At 36.3% G+C, this 26,462-nt stretch overlaps 1 protein-coding gene across 1 annotated transcript in view; it reads left to right on the top strand.

Moving 5' to 3' along the window:
- Positions 1–17,108, top strand: part of LOC121388548 (neuropilin and tolloid-like protein 1) — a 28,418-nt gene extending 11,310 nt beyond the window's left edge. Inside the window, exons 4-5 of the mRNA XM_041519928.1 lie at positions 6,962–7,167; positions 11,489–17,108. Of these exons, the coding sequence (XP_041375862.1) occupies positions 6,962–7,167; positions 11,489–11,881 (599 nt within the window). The 3' untranslated portion in view covers positions 11,882–17,108. The remainder of the gene's footprint in view (positions 1–6,961; positions 7,168–11,488) is intronic.
- The last annotated feature ends 9,354 nt before the right edge of the window (positions 17,109–26,462 follow it).

The raw sequence follows: 26,462 nt of genomic DNA, 5'->3' as shown, positions 1-26,462 counted from the left end.
CTCAAGTCAGTAAAATGTATTTCTTTTTATTCTTAAGACTATCCAAAATCTTTTTTTTTATCAGTCATTTTATCATGGCGGTCATCTTGAAATTCAAAATGGCCATAATTTTGGGATATTTTACATATATATTGACTCCTAGTTAACATAAAAACACAATTCATGTGTCTATTTATATGTTTGAGGTCAATGAACTCGCTGATAACATTTTATTTAGTCATTTGGGCATGATAGCCATCTTGAAATTCAAAATGGCTGCCAATTAATTATTCTTATTTAGATATCTGTTTACATTTATGAGCTTAGTGAATGAAGTTGTGAAAACGAAAATTGTTGTTTAACCTAAGCATCCATCTTAAAATTCAAAATGCCACCATTTTAATATATTTTTCCATATATCTCAACTCGGTTAACATAGAAACACAATAGTTTTGTCTATATGTACATAGTGGACATTTTAATGTATTTTTCATATATATTAATTTATATATATATATATATATATATATATATATATATATATATATATATATATATATATATATATATATAACTTCTGGTTAAGGCAGAAGCACAATTATTTTTGTCTGTACATTTCTAGGATCAATGAAATAAAGGGTGACATTTTTTTTTATAGCCATCCTCCACTAATGGAATCACGTTAAAATTCAAAATGGCAGTCATATGGAAATTTAAAAATGGCCACCAGTTTTATCATTTGGCAAATACTTTTCCTCCTAGTGCATATACATTTTATGTCAAATAATTAAAATATTGCATTACTATTGACTTTCATGTTGTGGATTTTAAACTAATGAAATAGAGAAACATACCATTTGTAAACTGTAATTCACAATGACACGTAACCAGGGCTCACCCTGCTCATGCCAAATTAGACAATTGCTAATTTTTATACAAAGGGGCTACAACATTTAATATCTGGCTAATAGAATGTTGTTTAAATTAGCCGTTTTAATAATTTCTAAAGAAATATCCTACATACATGTATCTGAAAATTGACTAAAACTAATTATTTTCCAGTGTGACCCCTGATTAGGCATCTACTTCGTCTGTAATGGCATGCATATTGCAGCAGTCATCACCACTGTACATTGCAGGTTGTATTCCTTACAGGTTCATCTACCTGAACACTTACTGATACCACAGTTGCATCTGATCAGCTCTATCACTGCCTCTGGTGCTGCTTGCACCTTGAACAACATTTACAAATATATCCTCCTTGATCCAACCATGGGTCTAGATCTGTGGATATAGCATGGAATTCTAAGCTAGGATATTTGGTTAGATATTTGGCAGTTTTTCCACACGTTGGTTTGATGTTGGTGTCTTGAAATTCTTTCCTCTCAGAATAGCTGCATCAATTATACAAATGACCCTAGAGCTTAGTACCATGGAGTACTGACCTTTGTGTATGGTTCGTCAGTAATTCCAAGCTGGCTAAGAGCTTCAAATATAGCCAGTGGAGCTTTCCCGAATACATTCAATAACATTTGTTTGCATATACCATCAATTTGTCCTGTTGTGTCACATCCAGTTACTACATACAACCCTGGTAATGTTGAGGTTCTTTCTGAACCCAGTTCATCATCAGTTAGTTGCATGTTGATCTGGTTGCGACTTACGTCTGTACCAATAATTAGTGGGATCAGTGTGCTTGATCTTCTCAGGATAAGAACTAAGTCTGTGTCTGGTGCAGAAATTCACTTCTAATCTATCATATATGTTGTCAGTAATCCGAAGCATTTCCTGCATGCTTTGATTCTATATTAGATGGTACATGGTAATATTTATTTTTTACAACAATAATATTTATGAAAGTGACATTAGATATTTCCACTGACAGATTTTTGAAGTTATCTGAGCGCTACCACATCGAAAACTATTGCGGACAATGACACATGTGAAAGCCTACACCTATCAATGACATCAATTAGATATACAAATAATATTACATCTCTATAAATGAAACCATTCAATGTATGGAATAAAAAAATGTACATGGACAGTTCATTGTGCTTCCACGTTAACCGGGAGTTGAGATATTTGAAGAAAAAAACCCATATTAAAAGTGGTAGCTATCTTGAATTTCAAATAGGTTAAAATAACAACAGATTCAAAATTGTAAGTTAAAAAAAAAAAAAAAAGACTGCAAAAGCTAAGTGAAATTTTATCTACTTCACGGATAATGAATGGAAGGATAAAATAAGCGTGAAATGGGAAGCAATCGGAAAATTGATTTCCTTATGGAAAAATTAGTTTGAGGGCAGTCTGACAAAAATAGATAAAATTACAAATAGCTTTTCCGCGTCGCAATTTTGAATCTGTTTCCATTTTAATAATATTTGGCCTGTGGGCCTATAATTTCCGCTGAAGGTGGCAAATATCCCATAGTAATTAGTGTAACATATACAATTTAAACAATTCTATATTCAGTAGGGTTATCGTATAAGGTTATATGGTTGTTTTTTTTTGTTATTATTATTTTGTTATTATTATTTAAAAAAATTTTATTATTGTTATTATTATTATTTTTTTTTTTTTTTTTTTTTTTTTTTTGGGGGGGGGGGGGCATATATATATATATATATATGCTAAAAGAAGACAAGTGTACAGTATATATGTATTTAAAAACAATATTAAGAAGTAATATTCTTTTACATGTTCCAATTATTTATCATCAGAAAGGAACTGCTAAATAACTGCTAAAAATGACGTCATGCATATTACGACCTTTCTGCAGTAGAAGAATTAGTAAATTATGTAATGATTGCTTTTATTTAACGAAGAGCATTAAGAAGTGGACAACAAATTCGAATAAAATACATTTCTTTTGTCTTTCTTTTCATTTCATCATTGGTATATATGTAATAAAATGGGAAAATGGTGAATATAATATCTTTTTGTGCTGCACATGTATTTAAATGTTAACTCAAGGGTATGCATCTTGTTTCTTGTCGTTTTAGTTGCTGTTTGTGTACGCGTACTCTGGCTCTCAGCTGAGTTGTATGACCAGTGTATTGTTCTTTGCAACCTTGACATGTAATTACATAAATAACGTTGTTAACCGAACAATCCATATCCCTGTGTACCGAAAACAAACCTTTGTGGTTGAATATGTGTGCCTTGTAAAATATGTTCCAGCCAGTGCACCACGACTGGTACATCAAAGGCCGTGGTATGTGCTATCCTGTCTATGGGATGGTGCATATAAAAGATCCCTTGCTGCTAACCGAAAAGAGTAGCCCATGAAGTGTCAGCAGCGGATTTTCTCCTCAATATCTGTGTGGTCGTTAACCATATGTCCGACGCCATATAACCTTAAATAAAATGTGTTGAGTGTGTCGTTAAATAAACTATTTCCTTCCTTCTAAAATATGTTGGCATGTATCACAGTTACTTCGGTTACACTTTTTTGCACTGCATTTATGTTCTACTGTTTTAGATTCAAATCGTGCTTTTGTCAGTATCTGTTTCAAGTTTTTGCTTTGTCTCTTACTATTTATAACTGAAATAGAGTAGTATGGAAGACTTTTTTTTTTTTTTTTTTTTTTAAATGTGCAATTCTGACAAGATCGTAAGGTATTGTAAGGTATATTAGCTGTGGGGAATGGTTATATGATAATAGTGAATTAATTGGGCAAACATTACAACCGGTAGTTCAGTATTACAGTAGGTTGTATGACAACCAAAGATCTTGAAGGACGATTGGGGTCAGAAGTGAAATTTGAAAGTTGACGGGGTTTTTTATCAATAAATCGCAAATTCAAACAATAAAAATGACTAAAAACCAAAAATAACAACCGTGTGATCAACAGAATGAAAAAGATTGACAGAAATAATGTTCCACAGTGATTAATGGATCTTCATGGAAATTGGCAAAATCGAGAATGACACCCCACGCACGTGCACGGGGCAACTGCGTGATGCATGTATAAACTATGGAATGTGTTTCGGTGTGTTCATAAGCAGACCTGAACGTTCTTTACTTCTCTGCACTTAGAATTAATAATCTGGTTCTTGTGTACTTTAGGAAGGCCATAAAAATTACTTTCCTTACATTCAAATTTTTTTAAATAATCAAATTCATTTTCAGCTAATTATCCCTCAAATCGTTTAATAAATGTTTTTAGTTGTTTAAAGTTGTTTGATATTTTTACCTCTGTAATTTGTATGTAATTATTCTGATCTTCAATTATGGAAAGAACCATTTGTTTGTATTCAGCTGTATTCATGATAACAATAGCACCACCCTTATCCGCTTGTTTAATAACAATAGACTTATCATTTGCTAAATTTAACAAACATTTTCTTTCATAATCTTTTATATTTGAATTTGATTTAAAATTGTTATTGAGAGGATATTTTGAAACTAATTAAATATAATCATCTTGACTTCTATTCCTACCTTTTATCGCACTCCAATAACTTTTATTTCTAACTAGGCCTATAGAATCAGCATTAGAGTTATCGTTTTCAAAAATGTATTCAATGTTTCTCAACTGGCGACAGAACTTGTTATTATCTTCTTTTACGGTGTACGGGTAAATTTCGTACTGTTGTTTCCTCTACAGCCTACCCCCATAAGCGTACGGTACGGGGGATGGGATTGCCTCCACCTCAGGGCTGAGGCAAACAAATATATATATATTCGTGCAAAATGAGCTTGCCTATAATCTTTTCACCATGCATGTTCATCATTCTACCAACAATATTACTTGTAATCCATGTAACTATCCGTTATGATTCATTTGCAACCTACGTAGCTGTTTGGCAACAATGTTAACATTAATAAATGTTATCCACATTCGGGTATTTTTGTTAAATTCAGGCGAAAATCAGCCTGTGCCCCTCCCTACAAAAATAGGATCTCGTACGTCTATGATGTAGGTATATATTTAAGAACAATCTGTAGATCTACTGACCAAGTCTACCATTCTATATGAGTAATAACTGCAATCATGTATCTAAGTCATAAGATCACTTTACTCTATATACCACTAAACAAAAAAACACCAAAAGACTGTATTATTTTTTATCTGTGAAAATCGATTGGACATAAAACCACTGTTTTACGAATGGGAAACATTTGGACCGAATCATCATTGATCATCATGTTTTGCATATACATGTGAACTCTTCTTTATAGAAAATAAACCCGTTATGAAGTGTCTATAGCAGGCCATTGTGCTATTGTAGACCAGTAAAAATGTGGTGGTGTACACCCACCCCTCCACTTGAGAACGAATATGTATGTTTAAAAAAAAAAAAGTATTATTATCTAATTATTATTTTATTTCAATTATTATATTTTTAAATTAAATTATTATTTTTAAAAATTAAATTATTTATTTATTTGCCTTTGTAAGTTGCATTGTTATATATTTCAATGTGTGTATAAAATTATGTATCATGTTCATTGTGATATGATAAATGATAAATAAATAAATAAATAAATACACACGCACGCACGCACGCACGCACGCGGTTTTGTTTGGGTCCTGCTGTCAATAAATACAATTAAAATCTGACTTTGGCCGCTCCCATTAATTTTCAAGGCACCAAAGAATATATCATTTTGTCCCTCCAATAATTCCACAAAAATCATTTTACTTGGTTAGAATTATTGTAATAATAATAAAAAATATAAAAATAAATAAATAAATACATATACAAAAAAAAAAAAAAAAAACAATAATGAAAAAAAAAAAAAATGAAAATGTCAGAAAATTCCTGAGAGAAAAAAATCCACCCCATTATTTGTGTCGCCCTGTAACAGTGTCCTATGTAGCAGCTGCAGCAGGTTTCTTCTCTTCCTCTATTATGACCGAATGTCGAAATAACCAAATGTTAGACAAGTCATGTCAGGTCAGGTCATAGTGTTTAACGTGCACATTTAGAGCAAGCTGTCATGGTTAGTAATGGGGTTTGAGGTTGGGGGTGGGATGGGGTTGGGGAGAAAGGACTGCCCACGCTTGGCAAGTGCCAGAGAGCACCAGCAGCCCGACCAGGGTCGGTAGTGGGCGGGGTATTTGTGGTGCTATTGAATTTTGAAATGTCCCGAAGGATCGAGTCCAAAATTAAAAGGTTTGGCCATTTTCATGAAGTAATTTGGCGCCGCATGATTTGGAATGGTTAATCGAAAATAAATTTAATGAGCTATTTGATTATTTTGACTTAGTTGGCGAGACGACAAAAAGACGTAGTCTTAAAGATACTGTTCTGACCAAGCTGTCATGGGCGAATGTTTTGATCTACGCCGGTTCTTTCGTTCAGGACAAGAATGGGGTTTGAGGGTGGTGGCGGGGGAGGGAGAAGGGACCGCCTATGCTTGACAAGTGCAAGAGAGTCCCAAATTAAAAGGTTTCGCAATTTTTATGAAGTAATTTGGATCATGATTTGGAATGGTTCGTCGAAAGTAAATTTAATGAGCTATTTCAGCGATTTTGACTTAGTGTTAAATATGCTGTCGTTTCGCTTAAACAACTATTATATTTTTAATTGCTAGTGTAAACTGGTTCCACTCAGAAATTAGTCCAGTGCAGGAATAATTCTATGTTTATTGTGTGTGGAATTTAGCCCAGTCGGTTGAGTGCTCTCTTATGGTGCTTGCGTCGCAGGATCGAACCACCTCGGTGGATCCATTCAACTGATTGGCATTTTTTTCTCGTTCCAGCCAGTGCAACACAATTGGTCAAAGGCTGTGGTATGTGCTTTCCTGTCTTTGGGAAAGTGCATATAAAAGATCCCTTGCTGCATTAGTAAAAATGTAGCGGGTTTCCTCTGATGACTTCGTGTCAGAATTATCAGTTGGATGACATCCAATAGCCGATGATTAATTAATTAATGGGCTCCAGTGGTGTCGTTAAACAAAACAAACTTTATCTGTTTCGACTTAGAAATCAGCGCAGAGCAGGGATAACTTCATGTTTATTTGTTTCAGAGCCGTGTACAGAATCAGAATTCAAGTGTGACAACGGCCGCTGCATCTCAGATAGCCTGAAGTGTTCATATCGCGACCACTGTGGCGACGCCTCCAACATCTGTTTTGATGAAACTACATGGATCGTCATCGGCTGCATCGCTCTCGTTATCATTATCATCATTATCTTGATAGTTGTGTATTATATGAAGCAAAAAAAACGTTCGGCAAGTAGATACATTCCGATGATAGCAGATTCCATTCTGTGACAGATATACATATGCACACATACAGCCACAGACGCGCGTGCATACGCGCGCATACACACACAGACACACATACACAGACACACACACGGACAGATATACACACACACACACACACATACAGACACGGACACACACACACACACATACAGACACGGACACACACACACACACATACGTCTATGTATATATGTATGTATATAGTATATACATACATACACACACACACACACACACACGTATTTACAGATACACACACATGCACACGTACATACACGCACGCACGCATTCTTAAACACACACACACAGATAGAAACACATGCACACGTACATACACGCACGCACACACATACACACACGCACAAAGTGATGTTTTCTATAGAAATTTGGCAATGCATGGTAGACTAAACAATTTTCAGGGCACATTTTTTATAACAGCAACAATTTTTTTTTTTAATTTAAATTAATTAATTAATATGGTTGTTTGAATTAATGGATGGCAACAATTTGACGGGTATTTTATTAAATAAGGGTACATATATAAATTTCAGTTCATTCCCTCATGAACGAATATGATCCAAGCCATATGTTTCCCTAACACATTTATTTTTTTATTTTTTATTATTAATCACTTTTATTAAATCTGTAGTAAGCAGTATTTGTTCTCAATTTCATTTCATTTCAACTTATTTTCGTGCTTATATCCAATTAAGGTTCAAGCACGCTGTCCTGGGCACACACACCCCAGCTATCTGGGATGTCTGTCCAGGACAGTGGGTTAGTTGTTAGTTGGTTAGTGGTTAGTGAGAGAGAAGAGGGTGTAGTGGCCTTACACCTACCCACAGAGCCATTAAGAACTCACTCTGGGTTGGAGCCGGTACTGGGCTGCGAAACTGTACCTACCAGTCTGTAATCCGATGGCTTAACCACTGCGCCACCGAGGCCGGTTTTGTTCCCAAGCAAGCATCATTGCATTATCAGACATTTCTCTCCGCAAATTTGTTAGCAGCTAATGTTAAAGACGATTTCTGAGAAAAAAATTGAATGTAGCTGAAACGAGCATAATACTGTAATAATAACCTAATACCTTGTTGGTATTATAAACATCAACATATTTCATTTCATTTTATTGTTTATTTGTTATATTTTACTTTGTATATGTAACTCTACCGTAAGGAGTTGCACAGAACAGCTATAAGTGTCTACACCTAATAACAGTTGACTGCTTTCAGCGTCTGTTGGGGCCCATTTTGTAATAAGTACCTATTTTGTAATAACTACCCATCTTGTAATAAGTACCCATTTTGTAATTAAAAAAAGACCCATTTTGTAATAAGTACCCATTTTGTAATAAAAAGGGCCCATTTTGTAATAAAACTAGGTGCCCATTTGTAATAAAACTAGGTGCCCATTTTGTAATAAAACTAGGTGCCCATTTTGTAATAAAATTGGACCCATTGTTGCAGCCGTATATGGACAACATTTTTGTTCCAATTATTGCATTTCTAGGAAGGTAGAAGAAAGTGGTAAACGAATGAATGAGTCCAACTAGTTCGTTGGTTAAACCAACGTAACATTTGTTTTATAGTTTTATCTCCACCAGGTCCTGGTTCCATCCTTGCAGAGAATCGGATACCATGACAACAGCAATTACTAACTCCTCCATTAATGTCAGAAAATTATATTTGTCTTGTACTTGCATGTACCGAACAATACTTGCGGTCCCGTTTTACTTATCAACGAGAACGTAACGTAAATAATATGCTCCTGGAGTAGAGAAGAAGCCTGCCCCCCACCCCACCCCACCCCACCCACACCCATGTTCCCTGGTTTCTAACTGCCTGTTCAGAATCAACCCTTTACCATTGTTTTAAAGGAAATTTCTTTATCCTTTCAGTTAGGCTAATTATATCCAAACCTTTAATATGCTAGTACAAATAATTTAGAAAGGTAACTGTGTTTTTGTTTTTTCGTTTTGTTGTCATAAAGATCCCATCCGAATTCAGGCTGACAAGAGATGAAAATATAGCCTACACGGGTATACCTTTAAAAACAAATAACCTGGGTTTGGAGTGTGGATGTGGTGGCGGCAGCCAGTTCCCTTTTATTTAATGCATTTTGGATTGGAATTTTATTTAGATTTTACATCCTGAAAATATTACAGAATTGGCGAAATACATCAAAGGAACAAGAATTTTTTTTTTTATTTAACGACGCACTAAACTCGTTTGATTACTGTTATATGTGGTTAGACACATGGTTACGGGCCACAAAGATAATGAGAGAAGAAACCCGCTTCCGCCACTTCATGGGCTAATCGTACCAAAAAAAGCAGCAAGGGATATTTTATATGCACTTTATTATTTATAAACAGCACAATACATGCCACGGCCTTTGGTATACCAGTCGTGCGGCACTGGTTGGAACGGAACAAAACTAATGGTAGTCAGGTCCGCCGACAAGGTTCAATCCTGCGAACTAAGGACATCAGGCGAGCTAAATATCACCCCAGTATATCAAAAGGGGTATTCCATGTCTGTCTATACGTCCACGCATAATGGGTATCTATTTTTTTATTACAAAATGGGTCCCAAGAAGCGTCCGGTAAGAGGTTGTAGAGGAAATTGTCTACTCTACCGTTTGAGAGTTAGACAGACATTTATACGGTTATATTTGCTCTCACAGATAGTTTATTCTATAGCGAAATCGCGGAATGGCCCACTACCACATAGTAGACAAAGATCCCACCTCTAACACAACAACAATTCTACGTTTGATGCTAAATACCTTTATATTGGTTATTTTCGAGTTCGCCGATAACAAAATGTTTACATAGTAACCACTAATACACATACTACATGAACAGACCAGACAGCACCGCCGTTCAATAATGTTCCGGTTAAATACAGGGGCGTAGGCTAGTGGGGTTCTGGGGTTTCGGACTAGCCCCCACCCACAACCCCCCCCCACCCCCACCCCCACCCCACTGAAGCAAATGGTCCGCTTTCAGAACTAAAACATACAGGTTTATACATATGGAGTTTCTTGTGGTGCAAAAACAAAATAGAAAAAGGTCCACTTGGTTCATATTCGAACCCCCCCCCCCCCCCCCCCCCCCCAGGTCCAGATCACGCTGAAATATGTAGGTGCTGGTGGGTTTCTTCCTGTAGTATGTGTATTAGTCGTGAATTCACCAAATATTTGTCATCGGCGAACTCGACAATGATCAATGTATAGGTATTTAGCGTCAAGCTTAAACATTTTGTTGTAGGCTATTAGAGCGGGAGTCCTTGTCTACTATGTGGTGGTCGGCCATTCCGCGTTTTCGCTATAGAATAAACTCTGACTGACAGAGCGATTATAACCGTCCAAATGTTCGTCTAGCTCTCGCACGGCAGAGTACTCGAGCTAATGGTTTGTGTGTAGCACTCTGTATAACTGTTCATCAAGGGTATGCAACTTTATGACAAGTCTGCTTGCCTGTTAAACAATTAGCGTTGAAACAAGCATTCTGAGAGTACTGCTAAAGCAATACATGTCCCCTGCCAGACCCAGCGAATTTTTGTATCTGCTAAGTTCAAGGGCTATAACTCTGTTAAAATGGGTAAATTGCCATGAAAGACAAACTTGATCTGTAAGAGTACATGATAAGTATTTTTCCTTCCAAAGGTGTCTGTTTCTAACTTTCATGAGATTATCTACTTGAAAAACAGAATTACTTTTCTTTCCCAACTGAAACGTTTGCCCTAAATATTGAGTAATTAAAAAAATTAAACAATAAATAAAATAATAATTTAAAAAAAACTGTGCCACTTTCTGAAGCTGAATATCGTGATAGGTATTCATTCAACCCAGAAGATTAATATTTTCATTCAATCCAGATTAATATTTTGCACAAAATTATTTTATTACGTTATTGATAAGTACAAAATTTTCATTTTGATATATGATTTTTTTTAAATGACACATGATACAAAACATGGTATACTAACATGCTATGAATAATAGTCAATTGTTCCACTATTTTCTTTTTCTACAGTCTATATAGCCTTCTTTTTTTTTTTCTTTCTTTTTTTTTTCTAGAATAAAACACTTTTTTTTTTTTTCAGGATACCTTTCTTTAGTGAATATTACATTCATTACATGCTAGTTTTAGGAGGCAGGTTGGATATACGTTGATATTTTCTAAAAGCATTACTGTATTACATTGTAGATAATTCCACAAGCAAATATTTCATCATTCAGCCACTTTTATCATTAACTATTCTGTCTATCCTTTCAGAGAGTTCCACAATACGCCGCCCCCCAGAATATTCCACTTCAAAACCAACCCTATGGTCAGCCGGCTCAATTAGGATATCCATCGCCTCAAGGATATCCTCCTCAACCAGCACCTGGTACAGGATATTATCCTCAACCAGCACCTGGTACAGGGTATCCTCCTCAACCAGCACCTGGTACAGGATATTATCCTCAACCAGCACCTGATACAGGATATCCTCCTCAACCGGCACCTGGTACAGGATATCCTCCTCAATCAGCACCTGATACAGGATATCCTTCTCAATCAGCACCTGCTACAGGATATCCTCCTCAATCAGCACCTGATACAGGATATCCTCCTCAATCAAAACCTGGTACAGGATATCCTCCTCAACCAGCATCTGGTACATGATATCTTCCTCAGCCACATTCTACAGGATACGCACCTTAGCCAGCTGCCGCAGGATATCATTAGCCATTTCCTTTTGACCAATGACTCAGCCATAATATAACAATCCGGAGGAATAAAAAAATTAGTACATGGCGTAAGCCGCAACCAGATTTATGTCCTGGATGGGGGGCAGGAATAAGTATTTTATTCCTCACGTTCTCTATCATCCGCTAAAGTTGATTGCATTGAAATTATTTATCCAGAAAACCACATATTTACACCCTTTAGGCGTAAGTGGATAATGGGCGCTGCCACGACTCGTACATCAAAGGCCGTGTTATCTTGTCTGTGGTATGGTGCATATAAAAGAGAGAAGTTTGTTTTGTTTAACGATATTACTACATCCCTTGCTACTAATGAAAAAATGTAGTGGGTTTCCTCTAAGAATATATGTCGCAATTACTGAATGTGTGACATCCTATAGCCAGTGATTAGTAAATCAATGTGCTCTACTGGTGTCGTTAAACTAAACAAACTGTTTCTTAATAATAGATGCTGATGACGATTGTCACAGTGTGACGACATGTATATAAAACGTGCTTTGGTAATAGACCTCTATATACCTTTATGTTTCGATATATTTGTTTCCTATGTACATACCAGGATTTCTCTCGCTTAAATACTAAAGCTCGTGACATTTGAACATTATTTCACTCGGGACACAAACATGATACGAAATGGAAGCTCGTTTAATATCCTATAATTATCTGAAATTAGACCTTAGACCAAATTAGAAGATGAACAAAATATAATAATATAATAAAGAAACGTTAGAATAGCAATGGAGTACATAGAGAATAATTATATTGGCGTTATCTTGCGAAGGTACGAATTGGAAATTCCTTGACCCTTGACCGGTGGAATTTCGCATTAGGGCTGAATACGATAAAGCCAATACCCTGCCTCATTAATTTGTTGTTATCTTTATCCTGCAGACCATAAACACTAAGGGGAAAAGCTATTATTTCTGTTATTTCAGCAACATTGTACGATGACGTATAGGTCTAATGGGCGATTTTGTAATGTAACTATATGCATGTGACGTCACATGAGTCACATAATTGAAGTCAAAAGTCATAATGTGCTAGTATACGTTGGTGACTGTTTTAATAGGCCAATAGAACAATAAGTTGTCCTGCAATAGTCAGGAGGGATAGTAAGCATTATCGGATGTAGGATAACAATGGAATACATACGTTTTCTGTCGATTGATATTAGTTTGTAATAGTGATGTTCCAATAATCGGATGTAGGATAACAATGGAATACATACGTTTTCTGTCGATTGATATTAGTTTGTAATAGTGATGTTCCAATAATCGGATGTAGGATAACAATGGAATACATACGTTTTCTGTCGATTGATATTGGTTTGTAATAGTGATGTTCCAATAATCGGATGTAGGATAACAATGGAATACATACGTTTTCTGTCGATTGATATTAGTTTGTAATAGTGATGTTCCAATAATCGGATGTAGGATAACAATGGAATACATACGTTTTCTGTCGATTGATATTAGTTTGTAATAGTGATGTTCCAATAATCGGATGTAGGATAACAATGGAATACATACGTTTTCTGTCGATTGATATTGGTTTGTAATAGTGATGTTCCAATAATCGGATGTAGGATAACAATGGAATACATACGTTTTCTGTCGATTGATATTGGTTTGTAATAGTGATGTTCCAATAATCGGATGTAGGATAACAATGGAATACATACGTTTTCTGTCGATTGATATTAGTTTGTAATAGTGATGTTCCAATAATCGGATGTAGGATAACAATGGAATACATACGTTTTCTGTCGATTGATATTAGTTTGTAATAGTGATGTTCCAATAATCGGATGTAGGATAACAATGGAATACATACGTTTTCTGTCGATTGATGTTAGTTTGTAATAGTGATGTTCCAATAATCGATTATAATCGAACATTGATCAGTCTGGCTCTATCAATGTTATGATCGATTGCAAAAATCCATAATCGATTTTCTGTGAAAATGTTAACTGTAGTAGTTGTTCCTGTTTAGATGTTATTGTTGATGTAAATATGATGGGGTTTGAGTTTGTTTTCATGTTTTCATGAAACAAAAACAAAATATTATATAGTTATTAAATGTAAAATTAGCCATTTGAAGGGTAAAATTCAACACGACAAGAGGTTCGTGGTTCTCATAATTAAATCCTTCCTAAAGTCCATATAATTCAAACCGATTTGAAAGTTGATCGGTTGGTGCTTACCGATAATAACCGATGAGCGATGACGAAATTCCAACCGATTTCAAACGCTAGTTTGTAATGTAATAAGACACTATTTTTCAAAGGGTGTGCAAAATTTCACCCACTGGCATTTTAAAAATCCAATATCGCCATCGACATTTCCTGAAATCATTAAAATGGTCATAACGTCTTTTGTACTAGAGACATACGTTGTAGTAATACACTCAGGTTTTTAAGTACGACGGATATATTGGAAGGGTTATGGGTGTGATGTGGACATTACATTAGCGTACAAAACCATTATGGACGTCAAAACATATTTGTGGAAACCTGCCAGACTTGGTGTCGGTATAAACATTATCAACTATGAGAACACGCAAGTAATTAAATTCAATTTTAATTTATTCGAATAACCAATTGGCTCGACAGAATCGCACACGACGTTTACTTTTTTCTTGAACTTGATCAACACATCAGCTGGCAAAGCTTTCCGCATATTACACACCACATCATTATCTTCGTCTAATTTGTCAGTATCATTTGGGGGGGTTTCACGATTTTAATTCTGTTTGTATTTTATGGTATTTTAATGTGTTAGGTTTTGATCTTTATCGTTCATGATTCAAGATAAAAAAAACAAACACTTATAAACGCCACCATTTGTTAAACATCACCTTTTTAATGTTACAGTTTATATATATATACATGTATATTATTTTGTATTATTCTTTTCTCCTTTTTTGTCTTTTCTTACTCTTCCCAACCCCCTCCACCTTACAGTGGGTAGTGATGACGTCACATGAGACTAATTGACAATTTTATTTACCCCCCCCCCCCCCACACACACACACACACCTACCCACACCTTGTACCATCTGAACATATATTCAGTATAGCTGGGGACAGTAACAGCACAGAGGGTGGAACTGAATCCTGAAATAGTGGGTACGCTGGTTTTCTTGAAGATCAATATAGACTAAATAATTTACCATGACAACTAAAACTGATAAAATACATTAAGAGGTATATCCCTTCTGCTTTCATTAATCCTCCCACCACCACCCATAAATAATACTAACTATATTGCAATACATATTGCAATACGATTTTGACTATATCTTTGCACCCCTAACTTTAATGGATGTCTGTGCGGCCATATTGGATATATATGCTAATGTAATGGCCACATGGCATCCATAACGATATTCCTTGTGCTTGACAACCTGGGTATAGAACCAAAACATATATGTCTCTAGCACAAATAGTTAAGACGTTCCGGTCATTTTAATGATTTTGTGGGTTTGGCGGCGGCCATATTGGATTTTTAAAAAGCCAAAGGACGAAACTTTGCACACCCTCTGTACTCCATTTCCACCATAAGTGTATTTTTCTCCCACAAAACATGTTTTACTATCAGGGGAGGCGGTTGGTATTAAATTCGACTTTCAACTTTTGAACGCCGATGCATTCTAGACTCCCCAATTTAATAACTGATAAAAGGGGAGATACCTATAAATATAGCTGTTCATGTAAGCTTATTTTAATGGACAGATGTGTAATTTATGCTTAAATTAGCTGAAAATTCATTTTATCGATTTATTTAATTGCGTAAACATTATATAATATTAATTTGAAGGTGTTTATTATTATTGTTATTTTCTATCACAGTTAAATATGAAATTTGAAATTATATGAATGCATGCGTAGTTCTAGTTGCATTTAAAATTTGTCCGTACAATGTTTTTGTGGGGTTTTTTTTTTATCTATGGATGACAAGAAACACCTTGTCTATAAATTATACAGATCATTTAATTGGTATTATTGTTCTTAGAATTGCATAGCATTGCATAATGATTGTTGTTGGTGGGTTTTTTTGTTATATTCTTATATATAAAATCTGGTTGTGTTGAAAACCATTATTATTATTATTATTATTATTTAGTAGCTGTGGTGTTAGTAGTAGTAGTAGTAGTTGTTGTTATTGTTGTTGTAGTTGTAATAGTAGTGGTGGTGGTAGTAGTTATTGTTATTATTATGTTTGTTTATTTGTTTGTATTTATTTATCTGTATATTCAACATGTTTCTAATCACCTTAATGTGCTTTGTGGCCCCAACTGGAGTTTATATATGAAAATGTTTATATTGGATTTTAAAATTATTATTAATGTTTTTTGTTTGTTTTTGTTTACATAAGAATGTTTATACTGCTAAAAGTGGACTCTGCTCAAATTGGCATCTGTATAACCTGGATTTCTGTATAAAGCGGCACAATCACAGTCTTGTTCAGTGATAAGAAGCTTAAAACAGCTATGTTAGTGGGAAAGAATTCCTTTAATTTATACGTTGTTGTTGTCACTGTTTAGGCAGTGTGATAGTACTTCACAAGGTGTAAAATATATCACTGTACATTTCTCCTAATCATCATCATCATCCTTCTTCTCATGTTTCTTAATCACGAGGGTATATCGTTCTCTTGTTGAGCTGTTCGTCTAGGATCGACTCCCGTCGATCGGCCCATTGGGCTGTTTATTGTTCCAGCCAGTGCACCACGACTGGTGTATTAAAGTATGTCGTATGTGCTATCCTATCTGTGTGATGTTGCATACAAAAGATCCCTTTCTACTAATGGAAAAATGTTGCGGATTTCCAATCTAAGACTATATGTCAGAATTACCAAATGTTTGATATTCAGTAGTCAGTGATTAATAAATCAATGTGCTCTAGTGGTGTCGTTAAACAAAATAAACTATAACTTTTCTTCTTAATTACCTTCTTGTTTAATGGAATAAGCAAACCAGCAAGAGATGATGAATTGATGCACTTTAAATTTGCTTTAGGGATTTAACTTCAACTTTGTTGTTATTGATAATTAATTATACCATCACAAATTTGATTTGTTGTTGCTAAACATTTTGTATTTCATTTGTTGCTATTATATTTATTAAAATTTGAAAACATTGATATCTTTGTTTTCTGTTAAAACTAATTTTAGATAGAGACTTGATTGAGGATTAACGCCTATGGCCCAAAATACATTAAAGGACAACAATAAACAATTTGGTTGCTTGCGTGATGTGTACAACATAGAGCATCATACTACTTATCATTGTTTGTTAGAGGAACAGGTGTGTATATCAGAAAAAAAGAAGAAAAAGAAAAGAGAAAAAAAGTGACGTTATTTTTGTCATGTTGGTAGGTATACGTAATGGGCTACTGTGGTGAAATGATTCACTGTACCACGCTTTGGTATAGGTCCCTTTGATTTTACCCGTGGTGTATCCCATAGTTAAGACCACAGGCGTGTCTGACCTAAATTTTAGCGATTGCTGAATGGCTGAAGAAAGTTACGTCTACAGGTCGCATATAGTTCAGCAGGAAGTAAATTAGAACATTGGTTTAAAAATTAACAATTTCACTAACATTAGTAATAAAGTTACAATACAAATCTGTAAATATAAAATAATTATTTTCTTTACAAAGAAAACACACACAAAAACCCCCAACTGAAACAAACAAAAATTAAATATTAAATAGTTTCGATTTCTTTTCCATTACATTACTTTATCAGTTGCAACATTTAAAAAGACACCTCCTGTATTGAGGGAGCTAGCAGCGTTAAAACAACACCTATAGCAGTGGGCCATGGCACACCACCCACTTTTCCATGTTACACTGTTCAGAAAGCTTGAAATGTATTTTAACACCTAAAATTCAAAATTTTCTCGGGGAAGCATGCCCGGGCCCACAAATACAGGTATTTTGATCCACAGACATTCGCACCACCCCGCCCCAATATTCAAACACACTCCGCGGGCTCTGTGTAAGTCTTGAAAAGCGCGCGCGCACACACACACACACACACACACACTACCTGTTAAATAATAAATATAAATAATAAATAATTATATACATGACTCAAAGACAGTGTGGGTGCCCTCCCCACGTATGGATATCTTTCAGTATAAAACCATGGCCAAACTCGTGCCAAAATTCACCAACATATATATTATATATAATATTATTATGGTGACGTCATTAAGGCGTGGTAATGGGGGCGTGGTACAAGCTAGTTACCTCATCCATCACTCTAGATTCGTCTAATTAGACCACGATTATTGCGGCCGTTGAGTCACGGGTGTAATAGATATCGGGCTATGCCCTCGATCATTACACCAGTCACTCAACGGCCGCAATAACAGTGGTCTAACTAGACGAATCTTTGGGAAAAGGATGATGTAACTATAACCTATCTTTCAATGGCAATTGATGTTTTGTGATCTCAAAAGGTAACATTATTCAAATTGGTTTTTAAAATCATAAACGTGTAATGTAAAGCTTTATCTTGAGTTTTGAGTGTAATGGTAGTAATAACAAAGATAATACGTTTGGCCTGCGATTATTATTAGCTAATTACTTCTTATATAAATGTAAAGTGCAAAGAGTCCAGCCAAATATAGAATAGAATAGAATAGATGTTTATCGACACCCCAGCACGAAAAATACATCGGCTATTGGGTGTCAAACTAAACTAAATGCAAACATAAAATGATGAACCACACCAATCTAAAAATTCAACAGTTAAATTAAAACACAATGTAAAGAACTGTGAAAAAAAAAAAAAAAAAATCTCAGATAGATAAAAATAAAATTTAGAATAAACGTCAGAATCACGTAAAAATTGTAATAACAGTTCTTTGAGCAAATATATCTCTTCTCGTTTCTTTTAGATGATTGCACTTCACCAAAATGTGGCGTAACGTCAGAATGCACTGACAGAGTTCACACTGAGGTGGAGGATCTTTCTTCGAGATAAATGAATGGGTCAAGTAGATATGACCGATGCGAGCACGACACAAGACTATTTCATCCTGCCTGCACTGCCTATAGGACGACTGCCACTCTTCCAAAACTGGCCAGCCAAAAATTTTCCATTTCAAGTTAAACAAATAGATGAAGTAGAAAAATGTATATATTTTATTACGAATAATCTTAGTAAATACGTCAGTGGTGGGCCCACTGGGCTATTTCTCGTTCCAACCATAGCACCATGACTGGTATCAAGGGCCGTGGTATGTTCCATCCCCCACTCACTAAAAACTTACTTTTGATGGAACCAAGTGTTTTTTAGACGAAATTGCACAAGTTTTCGGTGAATGTGACATAAAAATTATTTAATGAATACCATTAAACGATATAGGCAGAAAGATTATCATTCTAGGAATCAACTAATATAAGTTTTGTTATGTATATATATATTTTTTATGTTTTATATTTGTCGTTTTTTAGCGAGTGTGTGTGTGTGTGTGTGTGTGTGTGTGTGTGTGTGTGATCGATCTTCGCTTCCGACCCTCTCTCTATATATATACTACTCAAAAGAATTTAAGGGTCAGACAATATTTTCGACATTATTTTCTGAATGTCAATTATATTAGCTAGACCATAATGTCACGCATGGTATTGTTCCATTTTGACGAAAGTGGGTCTAAGCAACCCATAAATGAATTAAAATCCACTGTCATTGACACTGTCGACTAGTTCTAATGGCGAAAACATGCTTACATTTGCACGTAAATTAGGGCGAAAGCGAAAGGTCTGCTAAGTGCCTATAACTTGCTTTTTCACAAAGCGCTTCATTTGCACGCTTTGCACGTGTATTCCATGTTCCCAATGCTGAATTTCCGTATAATTGGAGCTTGCGTTCGTGTACGGTGCACACTCCAAATTCGACAATGGTACGACTTCAACTGACTATCGAAGATCGAGGAAGGGCTATTGCTTGGCTTCAGGATGGCAATACGCAAAGAAATGTTGCTCTGAGACTTGGTGTCAGTCAGAGTGTCGTTGGCCGACTGTGGCAACGGTACCAAGCAACGAATTCTGTTCGAAATCGTCCACGTTCGGGAAGACCCCGAAGCACTAAAAATAGAGAGGACCGCTACATCACCAATATGGCTCTACGTCAACGCACAACCACTGCACGCCGATTACGTGACAATCTGCGGACTGCGACTGGAACTCGAGTGTCTGATCAAACCATACGCAATCGTCTGAAAGCCAATAATCTACGCTGCCGTCGCCAGGCTGTTCGACCACCACTCCTACCACGTCACAGAACGGCCAGACGTCACTGGTGCACGCTTCATCTGCGGTGGCAACGTGTTCAGTGGGGTCGAGTGATGTTCAGTGATGAGTCCAGGTTTAGTCTCCAGTTCAACGACGGTCGGGTTCGTGTCTACAGACGTCCTGGGGAGCGCTTCGCTGACGTTAACGGTTCGGTGGTGGCAGCGTCATGGTGTGGGGCGGCATCTCTATCCACCACAGGACCCCCCTCTATGTGGTGGATGGCAATCTGAATGGAATCCGCTATCTGAATGAGATTATCCGGCCGTTGGTTCTCCCAGGCCTTCAGCAGATTGGCGGCGGGGCGGTTCTGCAGGATGACAATGCCAGACCCCACCGCGCCAGGGTGGTAACGGACTTTCTCAGACAACAAGGTATCGCCAGGATGGATTGGCCAACATATTCGCCTAACTTGGCCCCAGTAGAGCACGCCTGGGACGAATTAGGCAGGAGAGTTCGGGATAACCATGCCCCTCCGGCCAACCTTCATGATCTGGGTCAACTTCTTATGGCAGAGTGGCAGGCCATTCCCCAAGAGTTCTTCAGACGTCTGATCAACAGCATGAGGCAACGATGTGTCGAGTGTATTCGCGCCAGGGGTGGATTCACACACTATTAAACGAATGTTCTAATGTGTAAAATCCATGTTTGACAACCTTCAACTTTGACAGCATGGCATGTGACTTTCTTGTATACAGTGACGTTTATTTGTGTTTTTTTGTAAATATGGAACAATAAATAAATTGTTTGGTGTAGTTTACATCATCAATCTAATACACTCTGAAACTTATTTGGTTATAAATATTTGACCCTTAACTTCTTTTGAGTAGTATAATATATATACATGAACAACTGTTACATAGCGTTGCGCGCATCGGTTTTCCGTCGACTGGTACTAATCATACACCTATAACCGCAGACCAGGAATCGATCGCCCGTGATTATTAATCGAGCAAAAACCAGCCTGCCCCTGTAAGAAATGAGAGCCCGTACGCCTATGTGTCGGTTTTATCCCGACGAATGGAGAATTCCGCTTAGCAAGCCTCGTGGAGTTCCTCATTATTACCATCACAGGATAAAGCCGATAACCTCAAACGTCCCCCTGATATTATTTATCTACTCACTTTATCAATGTTCCTCTAACAAACATTGATAAGGATAATGGTCTTTGTTGTACACATCACGCAAGCAACCAAATTGTTTATTGTTGTCCTTTAATGTATTTTGGGCCAGAGGCGTTAATCCAGAATCAAGTCTCTATCTGAAATTAGTTTTAACAGAAAACAAAGATATCAATGTTTTTAAACTTTAATAAATATAACAGCAACAAATGAAATACAAAATGTTTAGCAACAACAAATCACATTTGTGATGGTATAATTAATTATCAATAACAACAAAGTTAAGTTAAATCCCTAAAGCAAATTTAAAGTACATCAATTCATCATCTCTAGGTGGTTTGCTTATTCCATTAAGAAAGTTACAGTTTATTTTGTTTAACGACACCACTAGAGCACAATGATTTATTAATCATCGGCTATTGGATATCAAACATTTGGTAATTCTGACAGATATTCTCAGATAGGAAACCAGCCACATTTTTCCATTGGTAGCAAGAGATCTTTTATATGCAACATCACACTGACAGGATAGCACATACCACAGACTTTAATAAACCAGTCGTGGTGCACGGACTGGAACGATAAAAGGCGCAATGGGGAAATCTCGCATCAAGGAAGATTATACCACCGGGCTACGTCCCTCCCCCGTGATTAAGAAGAAGGAAAGAAAGAAAGAAAGAAATGTTTTATTTAACGACGCACTCAACACATTTTATTTACGGTTATATGGCGTCAGACATATGGTTAAGGACCACACAGATTTTGAGAGGAAACCCGCTGTCGCCACTACATGGGCTACTCTTTCCGATTAGCAGCAAGGGATCTTTTGTTTGCGCTTCCCACAGGCAGGATAGCACAAACCATGGCCTTTGTTGAACCAGTTATGGATCACTGGTCGGTGCAAGTGGTTTACACCTACCTATTGAGCCTTGCGGAGCACTCAATCAGGGTTTGGAGTCGGTATCTGGATTAAAAATCCCATGTCTCGACTGGGATCCGAACCCAGTACCTACCAGCCTCTAGTCCAATGGCCTAACCACGACGCCGGTTTAAGAAGAAGGAGAAGAAGAAGAAGAAGGATGATGCTAATGATGATGATGATGATGACGATTAGGAGAAATGTACAGTGATATGTTTTACACCTTGTGAAGTACTATCACACTGCCTAAACAGTGACAATAACAATGTATAAATTAAAGGAACTACATTAATGACACTGTTACTTTATTAACATGCCTATATCCAAAAAAAGGTTCAGGCACTGGAACTACATTAAAGAGTGTCAGGTGAATGTGAAGCCATTGTTAACATGTTTCCCACTAACAATAGCTGTTTTAAGATTTTTAGCACTGAACAAGACTGATTGTGTCGCTTTATGCAGAAATCCAGATTATACAGATGCCAAGTTGTCCACTTTTAGTAGTACATGTATAAAAATTCTTATGTAAAAAAACAAAAACATTAATAATTTTTAAAAATCCAGTAAAAACATTTTCACATGTAAATTCCAGTTGGGGCCACAACACACATTAAGGTGATCAGAAACATATTAAATATACAGATAAATAAATACAAATAAATAAATAAATAAATATAATAATAACAATAACTAATACTTCTACTACCACTACTACCAAACTGATTAAAATTATCTCTACTGGTCTACCAGTAGATTTAACAGCATTGCGTGGACTCCCATGTCCAGGTGACATTTCATCTATAAATAACAATTTAAATATCGACGAATTACTCTTCGCCTTTTATAGCGTTATTCGGGAGCATACAAATTCTAAAGCATATCGGGCGAGACTATTTATGCAATAGACGAACTTGTTGGTCTATTTGAAAATTGAAAAACATGGGGAAAAGTGCAGTAATAAACTCTGGATTGTATACTAGTATAAACAGATTTTATGGCTATACTATCACGGGGTTTTATTCGTCTTGAAACGAATTTTATATTGAAATTAGTTTCCGGCATACTTCGTAATTCACCCAAATTATTTCGTATACCCTCGGCATAATCCCGAATGTTTTCAAATTCTTTTCAAATCACTGGCATGATTTTGCAAGTAAGGTTTTGATTGGTCGAATGAACGGCCAACTGGACATGCGCTCCAAAGGGGTGTTGTTAGATCCACAGGTAATCGTAATTAACCAGTGGAGCTAATTTTAATTAGATTGCACTACTACCACCTCCACTACTATTACAACTACAGTTACTACTTCTACTATTATTACTAAATAATAATAATAATAATAATAATAATAATAGTAATAGTAATAATAATAATGGTTTTCAACACAACCAGACTTTATATATAAGAATATAACAAAACAATATTTATACAATGCTATGCAACTCCAAGAACAATAATAGCAATTAAACGATCTGTATAATTTATAGAAAATGTGTTTCTTGTCATCCATACATACAAAACATTGTAAGGACATATTTTAAATGTAACTAGAACTACACATTCATTATTATAGTTGCAAATTTCATATTTAACCGTGATGGAAAATAATAATAATAATAATAAACACCTTCACATTAAAGGGAAAGACCCTAGTTTCAACCCGTGAAAATTAACACAAAGTTCAGTTAAAGCCGCACGCCCTAGTTCATCCAGCGAAAATAAATTATAATTTGGTTAATCTACAAACCTGTAAGACACTTAGATCACGTTTTTATCAAATGGAGTGAAAAAGCAGGTTTTATATCGATAAATACCATGGGAATCCCCATGTCCCATTTGCTTGAAATAATTTTGAAAGTTACTATTCGGATGTCACCGGTAGATGTCACTCGAAGCACAACAATGCCTACGTCACGACAAATTTCACAGAGTGCGCACAGACGTTCCTTTCACCTCTCCTGGACATGTTCCAACTGTTCTGTCCTGGTTGTATCCACTCTCCAGATATCGCAAGACTTAGCAAAATTATTGGTTTTAAGGGTTTGTAACGTTTTGTATTGAGACACTTACTTGTCTGAACTTTATTGTTACTGAAAATGTTCACGAACTGTGAAGAAAAATCTCACAAATGAACAACAAGCAAACGACAACAAATCGGATGCTGATTGCGCGAACCGTGCACGAGAAAACAAACCGAACCAAAATGATAACGGTCACGTGGTATACCAACGTCTGTGACGTTTTCACAGGAAGATTCCCTCTAAAAATAGATTGGACCTCGCTTGCGGCTTTTTAAGAAATAAAAAAAATGTATTTCGTGGTTTTACAAACATCAGGATTACCAGGATTACCAAAAAGCACTTCAGGTGAATGGAAATGTGTATTCTAAATAATAAAATGTAAGTAAAGTGCAATTTTATTTGTGAAAAAATGGGTTTAATAGCGAAAAACAACGCCGTAATGGTTAACAACTAGCCATAACTTGGGGTGTCCCTTTAATCTACAAACCTGCAACACATTTGGATAAAGTTACAATCGAGTTAGACACGAGTCTGTGACTTTGAAATGGTGAAATACCCTCTAAAAATAGACTAAAACTCGACTCCACAACTATTACTTCTCAGACGCACATGCGTTTTCAAAAATATGAGAAATACATTTTGTGCTATTAAAAACACCAGGATGACCAAAAATACACTTGGAATGTACGGAAATTGATCATCTAAACCACAAAATCTAAGTAAAGTATGATGTCAGTTATCAAAAACGGCTATAATTGTAAAAAAAATATCCCTTAGTGTTTAAAAACTAGGGTATGTCCCTTTAATAATATATGTTTACGTAATTAAATAACTCGATAATTATGAAAATTGTCATGTGCTTGCTTCTTAACTACATGTATTTGTGCTAGAAACATATATGTTTTGGTTCTATTCCCAGGTTTTCAAGCACGACGAATATCGTTATGTATGTGATGTGGCCATTACATTAGCATACAAATACAGTATGGCCGCTTAGACATCCTTGGAAGTTAGGGGTGCAACGGTATAGTGAAAACCGTATTGCAACAGCCATTGTCAGAAATTACGCAATGCGCTAAACATAGTAACAGACGTAAAGTTAGTATAGGCATGCGTATGCCCAAACCGGAATAGAAGAGCAAACATATGTGTTTATCTGCATGTAAACAACGACAAATCGCATTAATGATAACTGCGCAACTGTTTTGGCGATATTCTGTTACACCAGTGTAACCGAGGGCTACCAGCATGACGAAAAAGCATGTAAAATTTAAATAAAAAGAGAAAAGGAAAGAGATAGAAAGAAAGTTTGATTTTGGTTTTCTATTTCCAAACACTAACACCTGGCGCGAATGTTGGAATTTTAGCAGAGGTGGGTCTCGAAAATATATTTTAAAAAACCCCAAAATAAACAAGACATTTTCTTGAAAGGGGTAGGGTTTCGACCCCCCCCCCCCCCCCCCCCCCCCCCCCCCCCCCCCCCCCTGCACACGCAACTGAACTATGACAGGCCTATATAGTCGCCGAACGAAGGCAACATGACATTTGCAGATCTTTTGGCCATTTTCAGGTTTTTATTTCAGCAGAAGCAGGAATCTATTATATTTGTGCTGTTATAACCTTATATAAGTCCTGGCAATGGAAAACGAAAAATGCCAAATGGGTACAACCAATATATTTGGACCCCCCTCCTCCCCCCCCCCCCCCCCAACCTTTGTAACCACTAGCCTGAGTACTCTGACGGTAAGACGGACATTTGGACAGTTATAACGCTCTTTAACTGTCAGAAAGAAAGAAGTGTTTTATTTAACGACGCACTCAACACATTTTATTTACGGTTATATGGCGTCAGACATATGGTTAAGGACCACACATATTTTTTTAGAGGAAACCCGCTGTCGCCACATAGACTACTCTTTTACGACAGGCAGCAAGGGATCTTTTATTTGCGCTTCCCACAGGCAGGATAGTACAAACCATGTCCTTTGTTGAACCACTTATGGATCACTGGTCGGTCCAAGTGGTTTACACCTACCCATTGAGCCTTGCGGAGCACTCACTCAGGGTTTGGAGTCTGTATCTGGATTACAAATCCCATGCCTCGACTGGGATCCGAACCCAGTACCTACCA

This window comes from Gigantopelta aegis, chromosome 14 (genome assembly GCF_016097555.1).
Source record: "Gigantopelta aegis isolate Gae_Host chromosome 14, Gae_host_genome, whole genome shotgun sequence".
Classification (NCBI taxonomy): domain Eukaryota; kingdom Metazoa; phylum Mollusca; class Gastropoda; order Neomphalida; family Peltospiridae; genus Gigantopelta; species Gigantopelta aegis.
This window is presented reverse-complemented; position numbering and strand designations above follow the sequence as displayed.